The sequence below is a fragment of the Rhodamnia argentea genome, chromosome 3 (genome assembly GCF_020921035.1).
Source record: "Rhodamnia argentea isolate NSW1041297 chromosome 3, ASM2092103v1, whole genome shotgun sequence".
NCBI classification, from domain to species: domain Eukaryota; kingdom Viridiplantae; phylum Streptophyta; class Magnoliopsida; order Myrtales; family Myrtaceae; genus Rhodamnia; species Rhodamnia argentea.
The window spans coordinates 19736424-19751437 of NC_063152.1; the positions used below are offsets into that span (position 1 = coordinate 19736424).

Here is a 15014-nt window from a genome sequence, read left to right on the forward strand (position 1 = left end):
TTCGACGATGCACACTTTCAGTCTTGCCACGTCTTCTAAGAAAGGACACAAAAGGTCTAGCGCAAAGGAATTCATGATTGCATCGTAACTCTATTTGGTTCGTCAAGTTTTAATGAGATTGGAGTCCGCCACTCTAGAATCGCCACCGCTTTTGCCTTCAATAATTTTGACTTCCAGTCTTAAGCTTTGCTGGAACGCTACCACGAAAGTCTTTAGTAGTCTTGATTTTCACATTAGCCTCCCTCGTTTTGTACGGTAAATAATTGCAAAACCGACAAAGATTGGAAGTACTACGAGCGAGAGCGGACGTTGACTACACAGAAGAAAATCGCCTCTGATTACAGTTGCCGACTACCAAAATAATGTGACATGGCACCACAGGTGCTTGGCCATGGAAACATAACCATGACACCTACAAGCTGTATATTAACAAACAGCAATGTCACGTCGAACCAAAAACAACTCGGAAATCAATAACAAGGGACTAACTACATCCTCTCCTCAAAGACATGCATGTCCCTTTGGGACAAGGCCAGAATAAACATTGATATTCACCCCTCCTGTAAAGGTAACAGTTTGCATAGTGCAACCAAAACCACGAGCACTGCTCGGTACCATATTAGCTTTTTTTTTTTTTTTTTATCTAAACCATATTAGCTTATTGTCCCATTCTCTTGAAAGTAAATTTATACAAGGGCAAATGACACCACCAACATATTCTAGGATACACGCTGGAGCATCATAATTTAACAAGAACAACCCAACTCTCTTTCTCTGAACTCCAACTGGCCACATATTCAAGTGCAATGGCCAAATAGAACATCTAGCTCTTGATGCCGGAAGAGGTACGAGCAATAACAACTTGAAGACCTACTCAAAACCACCATCTATGCAGCAGGTATCTCATAGAACTACAAGCAAATTCACACTACCAACTAAAGAGACTGACCTACAAGCAGGAGAGCAGGGCAATTATGAGGCTAGGCTAGGTATGGGAAATCTATCCATGCACGAAAGAGACTACTTTGCAGAGATCAGGAAGTTGCATCTCAGGACGAGCGATCGCTTTTATCAGAGTTGAGATTGATATTTGCCTGTGATTTGTCAGCAGAAGAAACCTCACTCTGCTGATTTTCATTCTTCTTTGAGTTCAGGAACCGCCCCCCACATCCTCTAGCTCTTCTCAATGCATGCAAATGTCGAGATTCATGCAAGTATGGCTGCAAAATTCGTTACGCATGAGGGATGTCAGAGACACAGAAGAGAACATGGAGAATCACATTGCGAACTTGTAGCAATACAGAAACTGTGACACAACAGAGAGATGCTTGAACAGAGAAAATAGCACATTATAAGATGACTGAGCACTCAAGATGGAGTTGTTATAATGAGGAAATGCCATATTATTTATAACCCAAGAATAATCAGCTCAACAATGCTTTAGGATAAACATGAGTAATCAAATGAAATAAAGCGGCTCAAATGGTCATTGCGAATGTTGACTTTGTAAGCACAAGGTAGTAAAATTCATTTAGCACGATGTCCTTTAAGTACGTGACAGTTTGTTACTGCTTTCCTTTTTCATATTCTAGCTAGACTGAATTACTCTAAACCTAGTTACTATTAAGACTCAAAGTTACACAACAACAGAGAGATTGCTTTATCTCACCCTTACAGATCCTAATAGAGTGATCTCATTGAAAATCTATTTTGCATTTCTAAAACCAACAATGCCAGTCTATATTTTCGTATGACCCTCGAGACACAATGAATTCTCATCCTGGTGAGGGGCGTCCATGCTAATCAAACATATGTGGTTGGACGGAGCCCAAAAAGGGGGATTGACCAAGTTACGTTCCCATGTATCACACGCTACTATAAAGCAATGCTAAACGCAAGCAACTAGACACAAATTTGGGGGATGTTGCAAGTAGTCCAAGACAATAAACTATCATGACAAAGGATCCAACAACACCTTCTATGACTTATAATTTCAAAATTAATCAATCATCCAGTGTCCATGACATGGAATCAGTTCTTGTCCAAACCCACCAGAGGGTAGAAATAAGTTTTGTCCTTCCTGTATTATCTGCTGGGGAGCTTACAAAATAGTCTGGAAAAAGATTGTCATCCTCCTCTCAATAAAACTCTTTCCTTCAGTAATTCCTGCGCTTTCTAGAGAAATATAATAAGAACAAATCACTATCTAACTTCTGATTAAGCATAGGCTTTTATGTAAGCCTAAAGTCCTAATGTCATACACTTATGAGAACACCAACAAAGCCTTGGAGTTGCAGCAACTCAAGCACATGTCTCATTGACTAATGACGGAATTTCTTACATGAATTTGTTCTTTAATCTCACAAGACAAGAAACCAGCACAAGAAAAAAGAACATGTAAGATCAAAATGAGGCATCGCAATCTATCTCCTTACACAATATCTAATAGATTCTTCTTCACATACCTAAGCTGGAAAACTTCAGTATTTGATATTTCCACCCTTTCATATCTGTCATCCTATCAGAATAACATTCCAGCTTAACATCTGAATTTCAACATACCTTGCGAGATTTAAGACCTTTGTTCTCTAACTCAGCTTTTGCACGAGACTGTCGACGCCGCAAGATGCCGTGATATTGTTTGGCATTGACAAATACAGGTTCCTCAACTGCATCTGATGGCAAAGGCACTCCAGCTTGTTGAATTCCCATTAATTGCAGATGGACCTGTGCAAACAATTTTTGGATGATAGAAACGTTCAAATAAATGAGAAATCAAAGGTCCATCACAGAATATGCAGCTTCATTCAATAAAGAAATGATTCCAGTAATTTGATATTCAAAAGCATTATACCATAGGCTGCGCACCATAAGGCTGCTGTGGATACGACTGCGCATCATAGGGAGCAAAGATGCTTCGATAATAAGGGTCTGGATATGGGTAAGCAGGTGGTGTCTGCAAAGAAATGAGCCAAAAAAGGAAGTTGGTCTCAGACAAAAAGTCCACTAGTGAAAACTACTCCTAAGCCTTTTCATATCTAGCAGTACCAGACCATGATTATATGCAGTATGCTAAAGAAAGTAGAAAATAAGAACCATTCATGGATCAACCCCAAATAACAATAAATATCAATATAGGTCCTAAATATTAATAACGGGGACAGAGTTACCCATTTGAAAACAATTTGAAGGGAGAAAGTCTCATTCGCTTCACTCACCCTCTGACTTGTCAACAGAGAGAGGGAGAAATTTCACCAAAAAAATTATCAAACATCAAAGGGGGACAAGATGGAAAATTCAACTTTAATCATGATACCAGTGAAAGAAAGGACAATCAATGGCAAACCAATGGCTTCCCACCCATAATTGTGGGTGAATATGGGCTCTGATAATCATGCCCTTCATCCCTTTTTGTCCACTACAGAGAGAGCTATTAAGGATAGAGCTAGAGTTGTCCAGTGCAGAGAATCGACAGTCGATTCTTTTTTGCATACAGTGGTCATAAAAGCAATTTAGAATGATTCAGCCGAATTCACAGATCAGTCGTCTGCTAAATTACGTTGTAAACAAGTTACTACCCACTTGGTGATTTGTCCAGGAGCAACAAAATTTTAATAGATAGGGTTCAAGGCAGAATTTACAGACAATATCAAAATTGTCTCAAGAAATGAAAACTCTACAAACCTAAGGATGTTGATAATTAACCATTCAATGTACCAGAACTCCCTTGTACCTGAGCCATTTAACCATAATTAGCCGCAAGAACTTCATTAGCCATTCAACCTAGTAAAACACTTTATCTAAAATATCTTTCTGCTACAGCAAAAGGCTTGCGAAAGAACAGAGTCAATTGGTCCATGTCAAGAGTCTAAATTTCAATTGGCTAGAGTATTTTTCTTCTTAATACACACATCATCACCCAACGCCACAATAACTACATCTCTATGGTAATGAAAATGCAATTACTCATTTTGCTATATTTCAATCATCAATCACATGAAGACAAAAGCAAGCACCTGACTTTGTAATTTTTATATTTGAGTCATCAATCAAGTTACTCATTCTGTTATATTATTCAAGCCTTTAATGATTACTGCCAAAAAGCTATGTCCATCGAAAGAACAGTAAACACAGAGGCATAAGAAGCAACCAGCAAAAGACGAAAGTAAACAGCTTCCCGTGTGAAATCATGTGATTCATCAAACCAAATAAAAGTAACTCAATCTGGACAACTAGACTGGATGTGTCCCCTAGGCAAAAAGGCAACCTATGTTTGTATAACATGGCGCCATCTCATTATCCAGCCAAAAAACTGCCAACCCTGGGTTTACATCAATTAGTGGTTCACATCCCACGCAGTTGAGACTATAGCACTATACTGCATTTGTAAGACCTGTTAGGTCTTCGTTTCTTCCATCATTTACCTAAGGCAACACAACCCTTGGAAGGAGAAGCAAAATGGAAGATGAAAGCTCTGACTCTTTCCTCAACAAGATAATACTAGGGAAAAAAAAATACCAGCATAGATGTTAATTGACGTTATAGAGGCAACATGAACATAATACCATGGCATGTCCAGTTCCTAGTTGTGGAGGTGTTGCATATTGGACATTGGGCAAAGTGGCACCAGGATGAGGCACTCCAGTTGCAGGGGAGGACTCATGCTGTTCTGAATGTTTTTGTTGTTCATCAGCTTCCCCATTTTCTGTAACGTGTTTTGTATTGAGGATCAAAAGATGTCAGATAAGTACACAAGATGTAAAAAAGTTTAATGCTAACAAGCACAGATGACAAAACTAGGGCTACATTGCAGAAAGACTTTTTGCCCATAGCTGTAGGCACCAACACGAACAATTCCTCAAGCGACATCGATATTAACCAGATTCAATCCAAGTAGTACAAGACTTGTAGATGAGCGATCCATCAGGAACCATTTCAAAAATCCCAACACAAAAGGAAAAGCACCCGACAAAATGGAGTCTACCAAAGGAAGGTTTTGTCCTTACAACCCCTGGGGTAGAGCCCGATAAAATGGAGTCTACTAAAGGAAGGTTTTGTCACCACAACCCCTGGGGTTGGCTTAGTAACTGCAGAAGCTTTAGAGTGTGAATAAGGCACAGAACACGAATTTGATTGCCCATACCACCAAGTATAAATCATTCAATATTGGGACCACCACTATAAGCCTTGGCTTGCATCTTAATTGGTCCACAAGGTTACTGGGGCACTTCGTGAACCAGAAGTTTACCAACCTAAGGTCTACTTCCTTATCATTAAAAAAACAAGGTTCTGTTTTTACAAAGGCATTCATTGAAGTATCAAGGTGATTGAAAGAACAATATGCCATGAGTCAGATCATAGCAAAGACATCACTGTTCTCGCAGACATCCATAGCAACTCCCCCTTTGTTGTCAGGTCACCCCACTGTCATTACCTCAACTTATAACCTAGGGTATGCATAGGATGGTTCTGGGACATCTTGTGAATATGTTAAAAACAAAGGACAAATAGCAAGAACTCATCTGATGAAAGGTCCGTCTTTAAAAGATAATAAAAAGAATTTAAGTACTCATAGATTGACTCCGCAACCAACTCAGGCACTGATGAGAAAGCAGTTACTTGATAGTATGAGACAGAGAATTCTACCAACACCAACGATTTGTTGTATGAGCATCAGAAAATCCATATCAAAAGCAAATAGACAACACCAGCAATCATTTAGCAGAAAACAACACATAATCTCCAAAGGAGAATATCAAAAACACCAAAATGACACATACATATTGATTAAATGTACCTGAGATGTCATGCACAGAGGAAGTCATCAGGGATGATACAGCTAACTTCCCAAACCTGATGTCTGCAGGCATAATAAACATAACATGGACATAAGATAATTATGCAACTCAATCAACAAGCAAACCAACTCACATGATTATTGATCCATATATAATTATAAATGTAGAAGCTCGTTGCAAATCTATTTAATGGCAAAAAAAAAAAAAAAGCAATATGATTGCACGGAAATTCCAGCCTCACTGACAACAGTCTCCACACATCATAACCACATTGTACTCACTTAAGGATATAGCATATATAGTACAACAACAATTCTGATTAGATAAGCACGGAATGTTGTCCAATTTCTTGTCAAAACATGGCCCAACAAGAAAATATTATATTTATCCAAAAAGAAAACAAAAAATAAAAAGCAAATATCAGCATGATAGGAAAAAACCCTAAAACATTCTGCCTTACAGCAACAGGACGAACGAAGAAAGCATTCATTTGGGACATAAAGACTATCTTGCTTGCACTCGAAGGCCTTAACATGTTCTTTAACAATATGATTTATATTGACAAAACCATCTCAAATCAAACCCCATGAGGGATTTAACAGATTGCTAGCAGGCGCGAATAATCCTCTCGCCACATGGTGCTTATGCTTCAACGTGACTCTCCCACGTGACTCTCCCATGCTCTATCAAACGGAACTTGGTTTCTCGCACATTTTGGATTAACTCATTTTCATGCTGGAGTCGCACTAACCTATTCTAGACCGGTTAGGAGCCAAGTACACCACATAAAATTGCTTTAATTCTGTGAACCAGATTTTGCACACAAGGCTTTGGTTATGCCACAGTAATCCAACACTTGTTACCGGTATCACTTTTTTAAGGAGAACTTTTCATGAAATCTTGTTCATGCAATTCTAGATGACCATACATCCAAGGTCATTGATAAAAGCTAATGCAATTACCAAAAATTGACTACCATAACCTAGCAAAATGCAAAATTCACAGAAACTCTAGAATGAACAACAAAAATATTCAACTCAAATTTGGACTCAAACAAGTACACATGGACCGTATCACGTAGTGACAACACTGAGCCTAACTAAGCTCAAAATTACCCGTAAACATGCAAGTAGGCAAAAATAAATCCAAACAGAGAACACCCACCATCAGTCTAACATCACCTTATGACGACATCCGCCACTCAGTTTTTGATTAAGCATGGGATTGCCTCCTAACCTTAATTGGTGAGCTAGCACCAGATAGACATCAGTTTCTCTCCTCATTAAAAAGTTCCATAATCTTCATCAAGAATAGTCCCGTCAGCGCCAAACAGCAACTAAATTTGATCAATTTCAATTGGACCAAGCATGCATTCGTCACGTGATTGAAACCACGATCAAAAGAGGTACACGCCCAATGTAAAGATCAATCGCTCCCTAGTCTAATTCAAGAAAATGATTAAAACCCGAGCGCAACCTTACCCGATCGTGACGAAAAGCTTAAAAGCTCTGTGTGAGGTGATGGGGGCAAAGAGCAACAGCCGCTCAGCGACAATTCAGTAACGTCTCGGCAATTTTGGTGCAGCGACCGCTCGGGACAACCCCTCGCGACAACGAGTCAAAGCAGATTGGGGCGAGGACCAGCGGCAGCGACTCTGCGAGAGCGGCGGAGTTGGTCCTGACAGAAGAAACGGCCAGCGAGCTCCGGCCACTCGGATCGGAAACGGCGACGCCGAAGCCGGACCCAGGATCGGCGACGGACGAAGATCAACGACTCCCGCGAGGAGGCTGAGCCCGGACCGCCCCAGGGCGGCGATGAAACTGAGACGGCGGAAGGGTGGGCCGACGCGTGGAATTCCGGTGATGCGGCGGAGGTTCACGCTGGTGGTGGGCTTGTGTGGTGCAGCGAAATTGGCTGAGAGAGGGGAGTGGGGTCTGGTGATGGCGTTGTGTGGAGGTGAGCCAAGGATGCGACGGAGAAGGAGACAAAAGAGGGGAGAGAGAAGAAATCAATCTCGGCCGCGCCCTCCGAATTTTCTCGATGGCCTCAGAATTTTCCCCGAGGCCCTGGACCTTTGAGAATATATTGGATTCTTTTCCTATTGACAGAAACCAAACAAATTATACAGAAGAAATAGGGAGAAAAATTAAAGTAGAAATATACGACGCTCACTTTAATATCACAAATTTTCTTCGTCGAATCATTTTATTATCACTTTGATAGAAACTAGATCACTTAGGTGCTATTGTGGATTAGGATGCCACAAATTCGACACGACAATTTTCTAATATTTTTGGCGCCCCACGTGACTTACCAAAAATTCAACGTGACAATAATTCAGCATAAATGCCCTATAACTACGTCGCTACACATGTTTGTCCGAAATTTAAGAGAAAAGGGGACAAATCGTCTCGATTCCCCCTCTCTTATTCAAAGCCTAACACAGGCCGAGACATTTTGGAGCACAATTAAGAGCTGAATCTTGCAATGGAAAGCAAGACTATAATAAGCAACTTAAGTTCGTGCTAAGCCAAGACGAAGGTGAATAATACCGCTATTGTGGGCTCGGAAGTCCAAGAAAGAATACCTTATTGATTCAAGGAAGAAGGTTTTATGGATGCGTCAAGTATAAAAAAGCTCGAAATGCGAACCCTTCATATGTTCAGATGCAAAATTTTCATGTCGACCGAGGTAACGTTGATTCGTTACTCAAATGTAAAGTAAAATTTGGCTAACCAAACAAGCCTCAACTAGTTACTCTTCGTGTAACTGTCGGCGTGCGTTTTGTTGGCCCTGCAAAAACGGAGTTAATCAGTCTTTCCGAGACCATCCGAGGCGTGTACGGTCAATCAAAGCTTTCTCTTTCTTCTATTTTTCCCCTTGCTCACGAATGAACTTCACTTTCCTCTTTCCTTGCTTTTAGTCACTGCTTGCTTCCTCTACCCTGTTCTGTCACTTTTTTTTTTCTTTCGTCAGAGCGTTCGGAGACTTCACAAGTACCATACGAAGGAAAATTTAAAGGTGGGCTCCTCAAGTATGGCTATGGAAAACATGGGCTTGAACTTTCTTTTTAAGTTTTTGTTCTAAGCCGAAATATTACAATGAGCCAACGTTGTTTTTTGGCAGTTTATCCCCTTTTGCACGTCTTTGCCCAGCTTGCGTGTATGTGCCTCGCAGGCATATGGCAACAACTCTGCTAATATAAGAACAAATCCCTACAATGATTCAAACCAACAAATATTGTAAGCAACATATGTGATTAATATTAGCAATACAACCGTTGATATTGGCATTACCTTTTACTGAACCACCCTCCCTTATCTGTTATCCATGAGGCTACGTTTGGTAGTCATGATAAAAATCAAGATGCGATAAGATTTATCATATAATCGTATTTGGTTTTCGCCTGGACAAAATAAAGTTGGATATGAAAGGGATATAACCCACATAAAATTATCCCAAGGAGCAAGGTGGGAAAAAGATTGATAGGATTTCTTCTGTTCATGGTATAAAAACTATTTTTCTTAAATAATTAATTAAAATAAAATTTGAATTTAAATTATTTGTGAATTCTAATATTAAAAAGAAAACTCAAAATAACAAAAAATAATAATTTTCATTTTAGTTTATTCAAATTTTTATTTATCTATTTAATATCTTTCTACCTTATAATATATAGCATCTATATATGTATATGCCTAGTACCTATATCATTACATATTATAAGTTTAGTAGTATAGTTTATTGTTTAATAAAAAATTTATTAAGGAATGATGGAAGGAAATAAAACCAACGATAAAAAAGATATTAAAAATTAAAAATAAACCACAGAAAATGAAGTAGAAGAACCCAAATTTTAAGTAAACATATTCATGCTTGAAAATGATCTTTTTAATTCTCGAAGAATGGGGGATTGGATTTAACCATTTGGATAATATATCCAAATGAATTCCTTCTTGATTAAAAGAAAAGGGAATTCCTATGACTCTAGCATACAAAGTAAATAACACTAATATAACCAGGGAAAATAGCATAGTATTGTCCGATTCATGAGGATAAGAGAAAGTATTTTTAGTTCCAAAATGAGTAATAGTAATAAAGTGGTTTATCTTATTTTTTCCATTACCACCAATTTGATATGTCTTATTCCTCCCCCCCTCCCAAAAAAAAAAAAAAAAAAAGCCCTTTCACTATTATTCATTATTAATAAACGGCGAGAGAGTCAAAGCTTCTTCTCCTTCTTAACTTTCTAGTTCATGTCAAAAGTTCATGAAAGCATAAAGAGAGTTAAAACTCTTTCTCCTCCGTAGTTTTGTGGTGCATGTTCAAGTTTAACGAAAGTAGCAAGAGAAGCAAAACTTTTCATAGTCGCAAAAGTGAATGATTATATTTTCTCTCTACTACTAGATTTTGCAGTTAATTATGAGATATTCTTATAGTCTCCATATGTGGATTTTCAAACTCATTTACAACGATATGTCTTAAATACTGAATAATGAACATGATAGGATGTGAAATATCCAACTTTATTACTGCGATTCACCAAACAATGGATATGATATGACAAAATCTTTGGATTTCATATCATATCCTATACAATCCAATCCTGGCTAGAAAAAAAAAATCATGGCTAGAAATCCGAACTACCAAACACAACATGATAGTTTTGTTGTTCTCCAACTTCACAACAATCTAGGCTAGTGGAAAGTTATTTCCATCTCTTTTAGTGGTAGCCAATAACACTCCTTTGTATAAACCCTTAAAAATAAAAACATACATTTCACCCGATCACCCTTCTACAACTAACCAAGAAGTTCTTTTTGCGCGCATCAATTAGTTATATCCTATCAAACTTTGTCCCAAATTGAAATAGTGGCATATGTAAATAAACTCTACGGATGGGTTTTGAATATCATATTCCCAAAAGCGTGCATATTCTTCCTTGAACCTACCCATTCATGTATTCATCACCCTATGCTTAGTTCTTTTGCACTAATTTCTAGATGTGTTAATCACTACTTGCTCATTCTTAATTGTTTCAATCGAAGACTCTTGATCACAAGCCACTTGTTCTTAATTAATGCGACATATATCTTCCATCGACAATTTTGTTGTGAAGATTTTGCTATAACAAATTTATTGATATTTTAATGTATTCAACGCTTATATGTTGAGCAATTAATTCACCATAGAATCTTCGAATAGTTTTGCACCAACAAATTTCATAGATACACACAATGAGAAGTTGCGATAGTTGGATCATAAGAATGATACATATTTTTTGTTCTACGCTCAACTACTTCATTATCTTCATTAGTATCAACTAAACTCTCGGTCTCATCATCACCATTTTTTCTGAAATTTCCTCATGATCACTTGTGCTATTTGTATGCCCCAAAAGTTCATCATCTTATTCACCAGACAAAGCAACTTCACAACCCACTCCGATCCGTTCTTCACCACTTGTCTCTTCACTAGATTTGGGACATACCCCTATTTGATGAGCTATCTCTAAATCATGAGCTTTATGTCTTGCCTCACTCTTATGTACGCCCAAATCAATACACACGTTCATGACTTTTTCTTCTTAAATAAATCCATCCCCCACTTGAGTTTACTGTTGAATATAATCTCATATTCCTCTTACATTAGTGTCCTCATATTCATTACTGTAATACTCAACATACACATAAGCATCCTCACCATAGAGATAATAGTAAACAATATCGCTAATATCTTTATCGTCATACATATACCTTAGACCATTCTTCAAGCTCTTACCAAGAACTCTATAATACAACTTTTCTATTTTTCATCCTAACTATTCCACTATATCCCTCACAAAGTCGGTATGACTAAGACAACATCAACATTTCAGTCAGCATATTCTCCCTCATCACCAACAACAAATTCCCCACCTTAGCGAATAGTGATGGGTACAGTGGTATAGCCTACATCAATGCTTCACCATAAAAAAAAAAAAGTTAATGGGACCCCAACATACAAATGACAACAAACTGAAAAAATTGATCCTCACAATTGCACCAAATTGAATCAACAATTACTATTTTGTTGCTCAAATGATAGATAACAACAATGCATCTTACCAACACAATAAACACTCAACTTTTCCCTATTGTCCTCCCTCCGGCACGGAGACCTAATTTTTTCCCTCCAAGTTCTTGCCTTTCCTTGTGCCTTAACGTCGTGTTTGACCATGAGAGAGGATGTCACCAATTGAGTGAGTAAGTGAGAGAGACAAAAATAGCTCCCGAGTGAGAGAATAATGACAATGGAGAGAGGAGAGAGGGAGAGAGAGAGAGAGAGAGAGAGAGAGAGAGAGTAAATTTGAAGAGGTGCAACATCATTTTTTCATGAAAGTTCATCTCATTGTCCACATTATACTTGTTTTTCTTTTATAAAAAAAAAACTCATAGTGATTAACATTATATTTAAAAAATACACGTAGGAAATTTTTTGGAAATTAGTCATCATAACCATTTAAGTGATCATGTTTTCTTCAATGTGGTACTGAAATGATCCGTCGAAAAGTTTTGGGACTGAAGTACGTGTAATATGAATATTTTGCCACTTCTAGTGTCCATTTTCAACAAATTACATTAGACCCTAAGAAAAAAAAATGAATAAAGTCGACTTTGAGCTCGGGTAGAGAACGCGCTATGAACCGATCTAATGGATCGGGCGGATCGAGGGAAAATGATGCTGGAGATTAAGCTTATTCGGTCCATCCTCAAGCTCAGCTAATATTTGCTGCAACTTTATTATGTAGGTTCAAGGATGAAGCTTGCTAATTATGCAATATAGTTGTCAATTTACAAGACTTGTTGCTGATTTCGATACTTCCATCAACCACCCGAGAACTGGAGGCTATTTTGGTCTATTTTCTACAACTTTTGGATTACCTTTTGTGGTCTCTTTTGGGCTACACAAGTTGGTACCCAAATTTAGAGGGTCTTCAAGCTTCAATGCATCCAGTGAAGTGCATTTAATCTTTCATCAATTCACACCATTTTATGAGTCTTTATTGTGTGGTGTTGTTTTTAAGAGTTATAACTAGGTAAATTCCCTAAGCATCTATCAGGAATTCGAAGAATCTTTTCCTCTCTCTATAAAGGCAAACTTTGATGAATGAAAATATTAGAGATTTGCCTCTGTGTGAGCAAATATCTTGAAAAGTGGATAACTCCTATTTTGATTTCTTTATCCTTTGAGAGTTGATGACTCCCTTAGTGGTGAGCCAAGAAGCCTTATCCTCGGGTGGTGGTTCGTTCTTTAGGCCTTAGTAGTGAGCTTCTTTATAACAAAATCCTTTATCCTTGGCTGGTGGTTCGTTCTTATGCCCCGGTGGTGAACTTCGTCGATCTTGATCTTGATCTTTGTCTAGTGGTCCTTTAGGCATTGATATGATCTTATTCTATCTTGCATTTAGCATCCATCCATCTATATCCATCCCCATACACTCTGATCTATTTACACTTCCTTCGACATCATTCAAAACACACTTGCCACCCTTGCAACCGCATTAAATTAGTATCGGAGCGCAAGGTTGAACTCATTTTGAGTGATTATTTATGTTACTCATCTTCTATTTCATTTCATTTTATTTCTAAAAAATATGGATGATTTAGTTTAAAGAGGCTTGACTTTGGAACAAATACACAACGAAATGCGTGATCGTGCTATAGAGAATCTCCAATAACAAATGGAGCGTGTTCTCAATCTTTTGGAAAGTATAGCGAGATAAGGACAACCAGCGAGGCGTCCTAATGATCAACCTTGGCATGATGATGCAGATTCTCGTCAAAATTATGAAGATGATATAGATTCCATTGGAGTCAATTCTAGTGATTCAGATTACCAAATCCGAAGGAGAAGAAGAAGGCATGAAGAAAATGATCATGAAGTTAAAGTTGATGCGATAGAGTAATCTCAATCCAGACGACTTCGTCGATTGGCTTCACGATATCGAAGGTGCATTTGACTTCCACTCATACCCGGAAAAAAAAGCCCTATAAAGTTGTTGTTCTCAAACTAAAGAAATATACTTCACTTTGGTAGGAGAACTTGAGCAAGCAGAGAGTTCTTTATGGGAAAAATCTCAACAAATCTTGGACAAAACTCAAGAAACTCATGAAGAAGCGGTTCTTGCCCTATGACTATAAGCAAGACCTTTTCGTCAAGATGAATTGCCTCCAACAACATGAAAAGAGTATTGAAGAATATATTAGGGAGTTTGAGCAACTCTTTATGAGGCGCGATGTTCCTGAATTTCCCAAGTAAACCATCGCTCGTTTCCTTGGTGGTTTGAATAAAGAGATTGCTAATTTGGTTGAACTTCAACCTTATTGATCTTTTGAAGATATTTGCAAAATGGTCACAAACGTGGAGAAACAATTGATGCGGGGCAAAGATTTGTTGATCAAATCTTTGATAAGGGGGACATCCTTCTTTAAGGGTTTACAAGGTTGAGATTTCATCAATAAAGGACAAAGGCAAAGAGAAACCCACGGAATCCGTCGAAGAAGTTTCTAAAAAGACCGATGCTAATGTTTAAAAATGTTTCAAATGTCATAGTTATGGACACTTTCAAGCCACTTGTCCTAATTGAAGGTGAAATGACTCTTCAAGAATTCGAGAAAATCAATATGGGGCTTCAAGAAGCTGTGCAAAACAACAACTAGAATGAGTCCAAATTTGATGCAGAAGATGAAATCATCGAGCAACCGTACAAAGGAGAATTGCTTGTTTTTCGTAGAGCTTTATACTCTATAATCACTTCAAAAGCGGAAGAGCAAAGAGCGAATATTTTTTCCAACAATTGCACTATTAACAAAAAGGTGTGTAACTTGATCATCAATGGTAGAAGCCGCACAAATGTGGCATTGACAACTCTAATCGATAAGTTGAATTTTCCTACTTCCAAACACTTCCAACTATACAAATTGCAGTGGGTGAACAAAGGGAACGATCTCCGGGTAACAAAACAAGCCTTCATTTCATTTCCCGGAAGAGCTATGGCGATCATGTTCTTTGTGATGTTTTTCTGATGGATACATGTCACTTATTATTAGGAAGGTCGTGGTAATTTGATAGAAAAGCTTGTTGGTGCTAGCGATATCACCTAGAGGGGGTGAATAGGTGATTTCAAGGAAATATAGAAATCAATGCGGAATATAAACAAATACACTCAGAGTT

At 38.1% G+C, this 15014-nt stretch overlaps 1 protein-coding gene across 3 annotated transcripts; it reads right to left on the reverse strand.

Annotated features, from left to right (window-relative positions):
- Window positions 1-653: 653 nt before the first annotated feature.
- LOC115754336 (nuclear transcription factor Y subunit A-7) lies at window positions 654-7786 on the reverse strand. 3 transcript variants are annotated; one of them, XM_030693330.2, is made up of 7 exons: window positions 7280-7786; window positions 5798-5860; window positions 4566-4705; window positions 2855-2956; window positions 2563-2727; window positions 1047-1220; window positions 654-949 (listed from the first exon to the last, which is right to left on the reverse strand). In XM_030693330.2, the coding sequence occupies exons 2-6, from the start codon at window positions 5823-5825 to the stop codon at window positions 1050-1052; spliced, it is 606 nt and encodes a 201-aa protein (XP_030549190.1). In that variant the 5' UTR covers window positions 5826-5860; window positions 7280-7786; the 3' UTR covers window positions 654-949; window positions 1047-1049. The 3 variants fall into 3 exon arrangements, with proteins under 3 accessions (XP_030549190.1, XP_030549189.1, XP_030549186.1); XM_030693329.2 differs by having other exon boundaries at window positions 1025-1220; XM_030693326.2 differs by having other exon boundaries at window positions 654-1220; window positions 7280-7781.
- Window positions 7787-15014: the final 7228 nt, after the last annotated feature.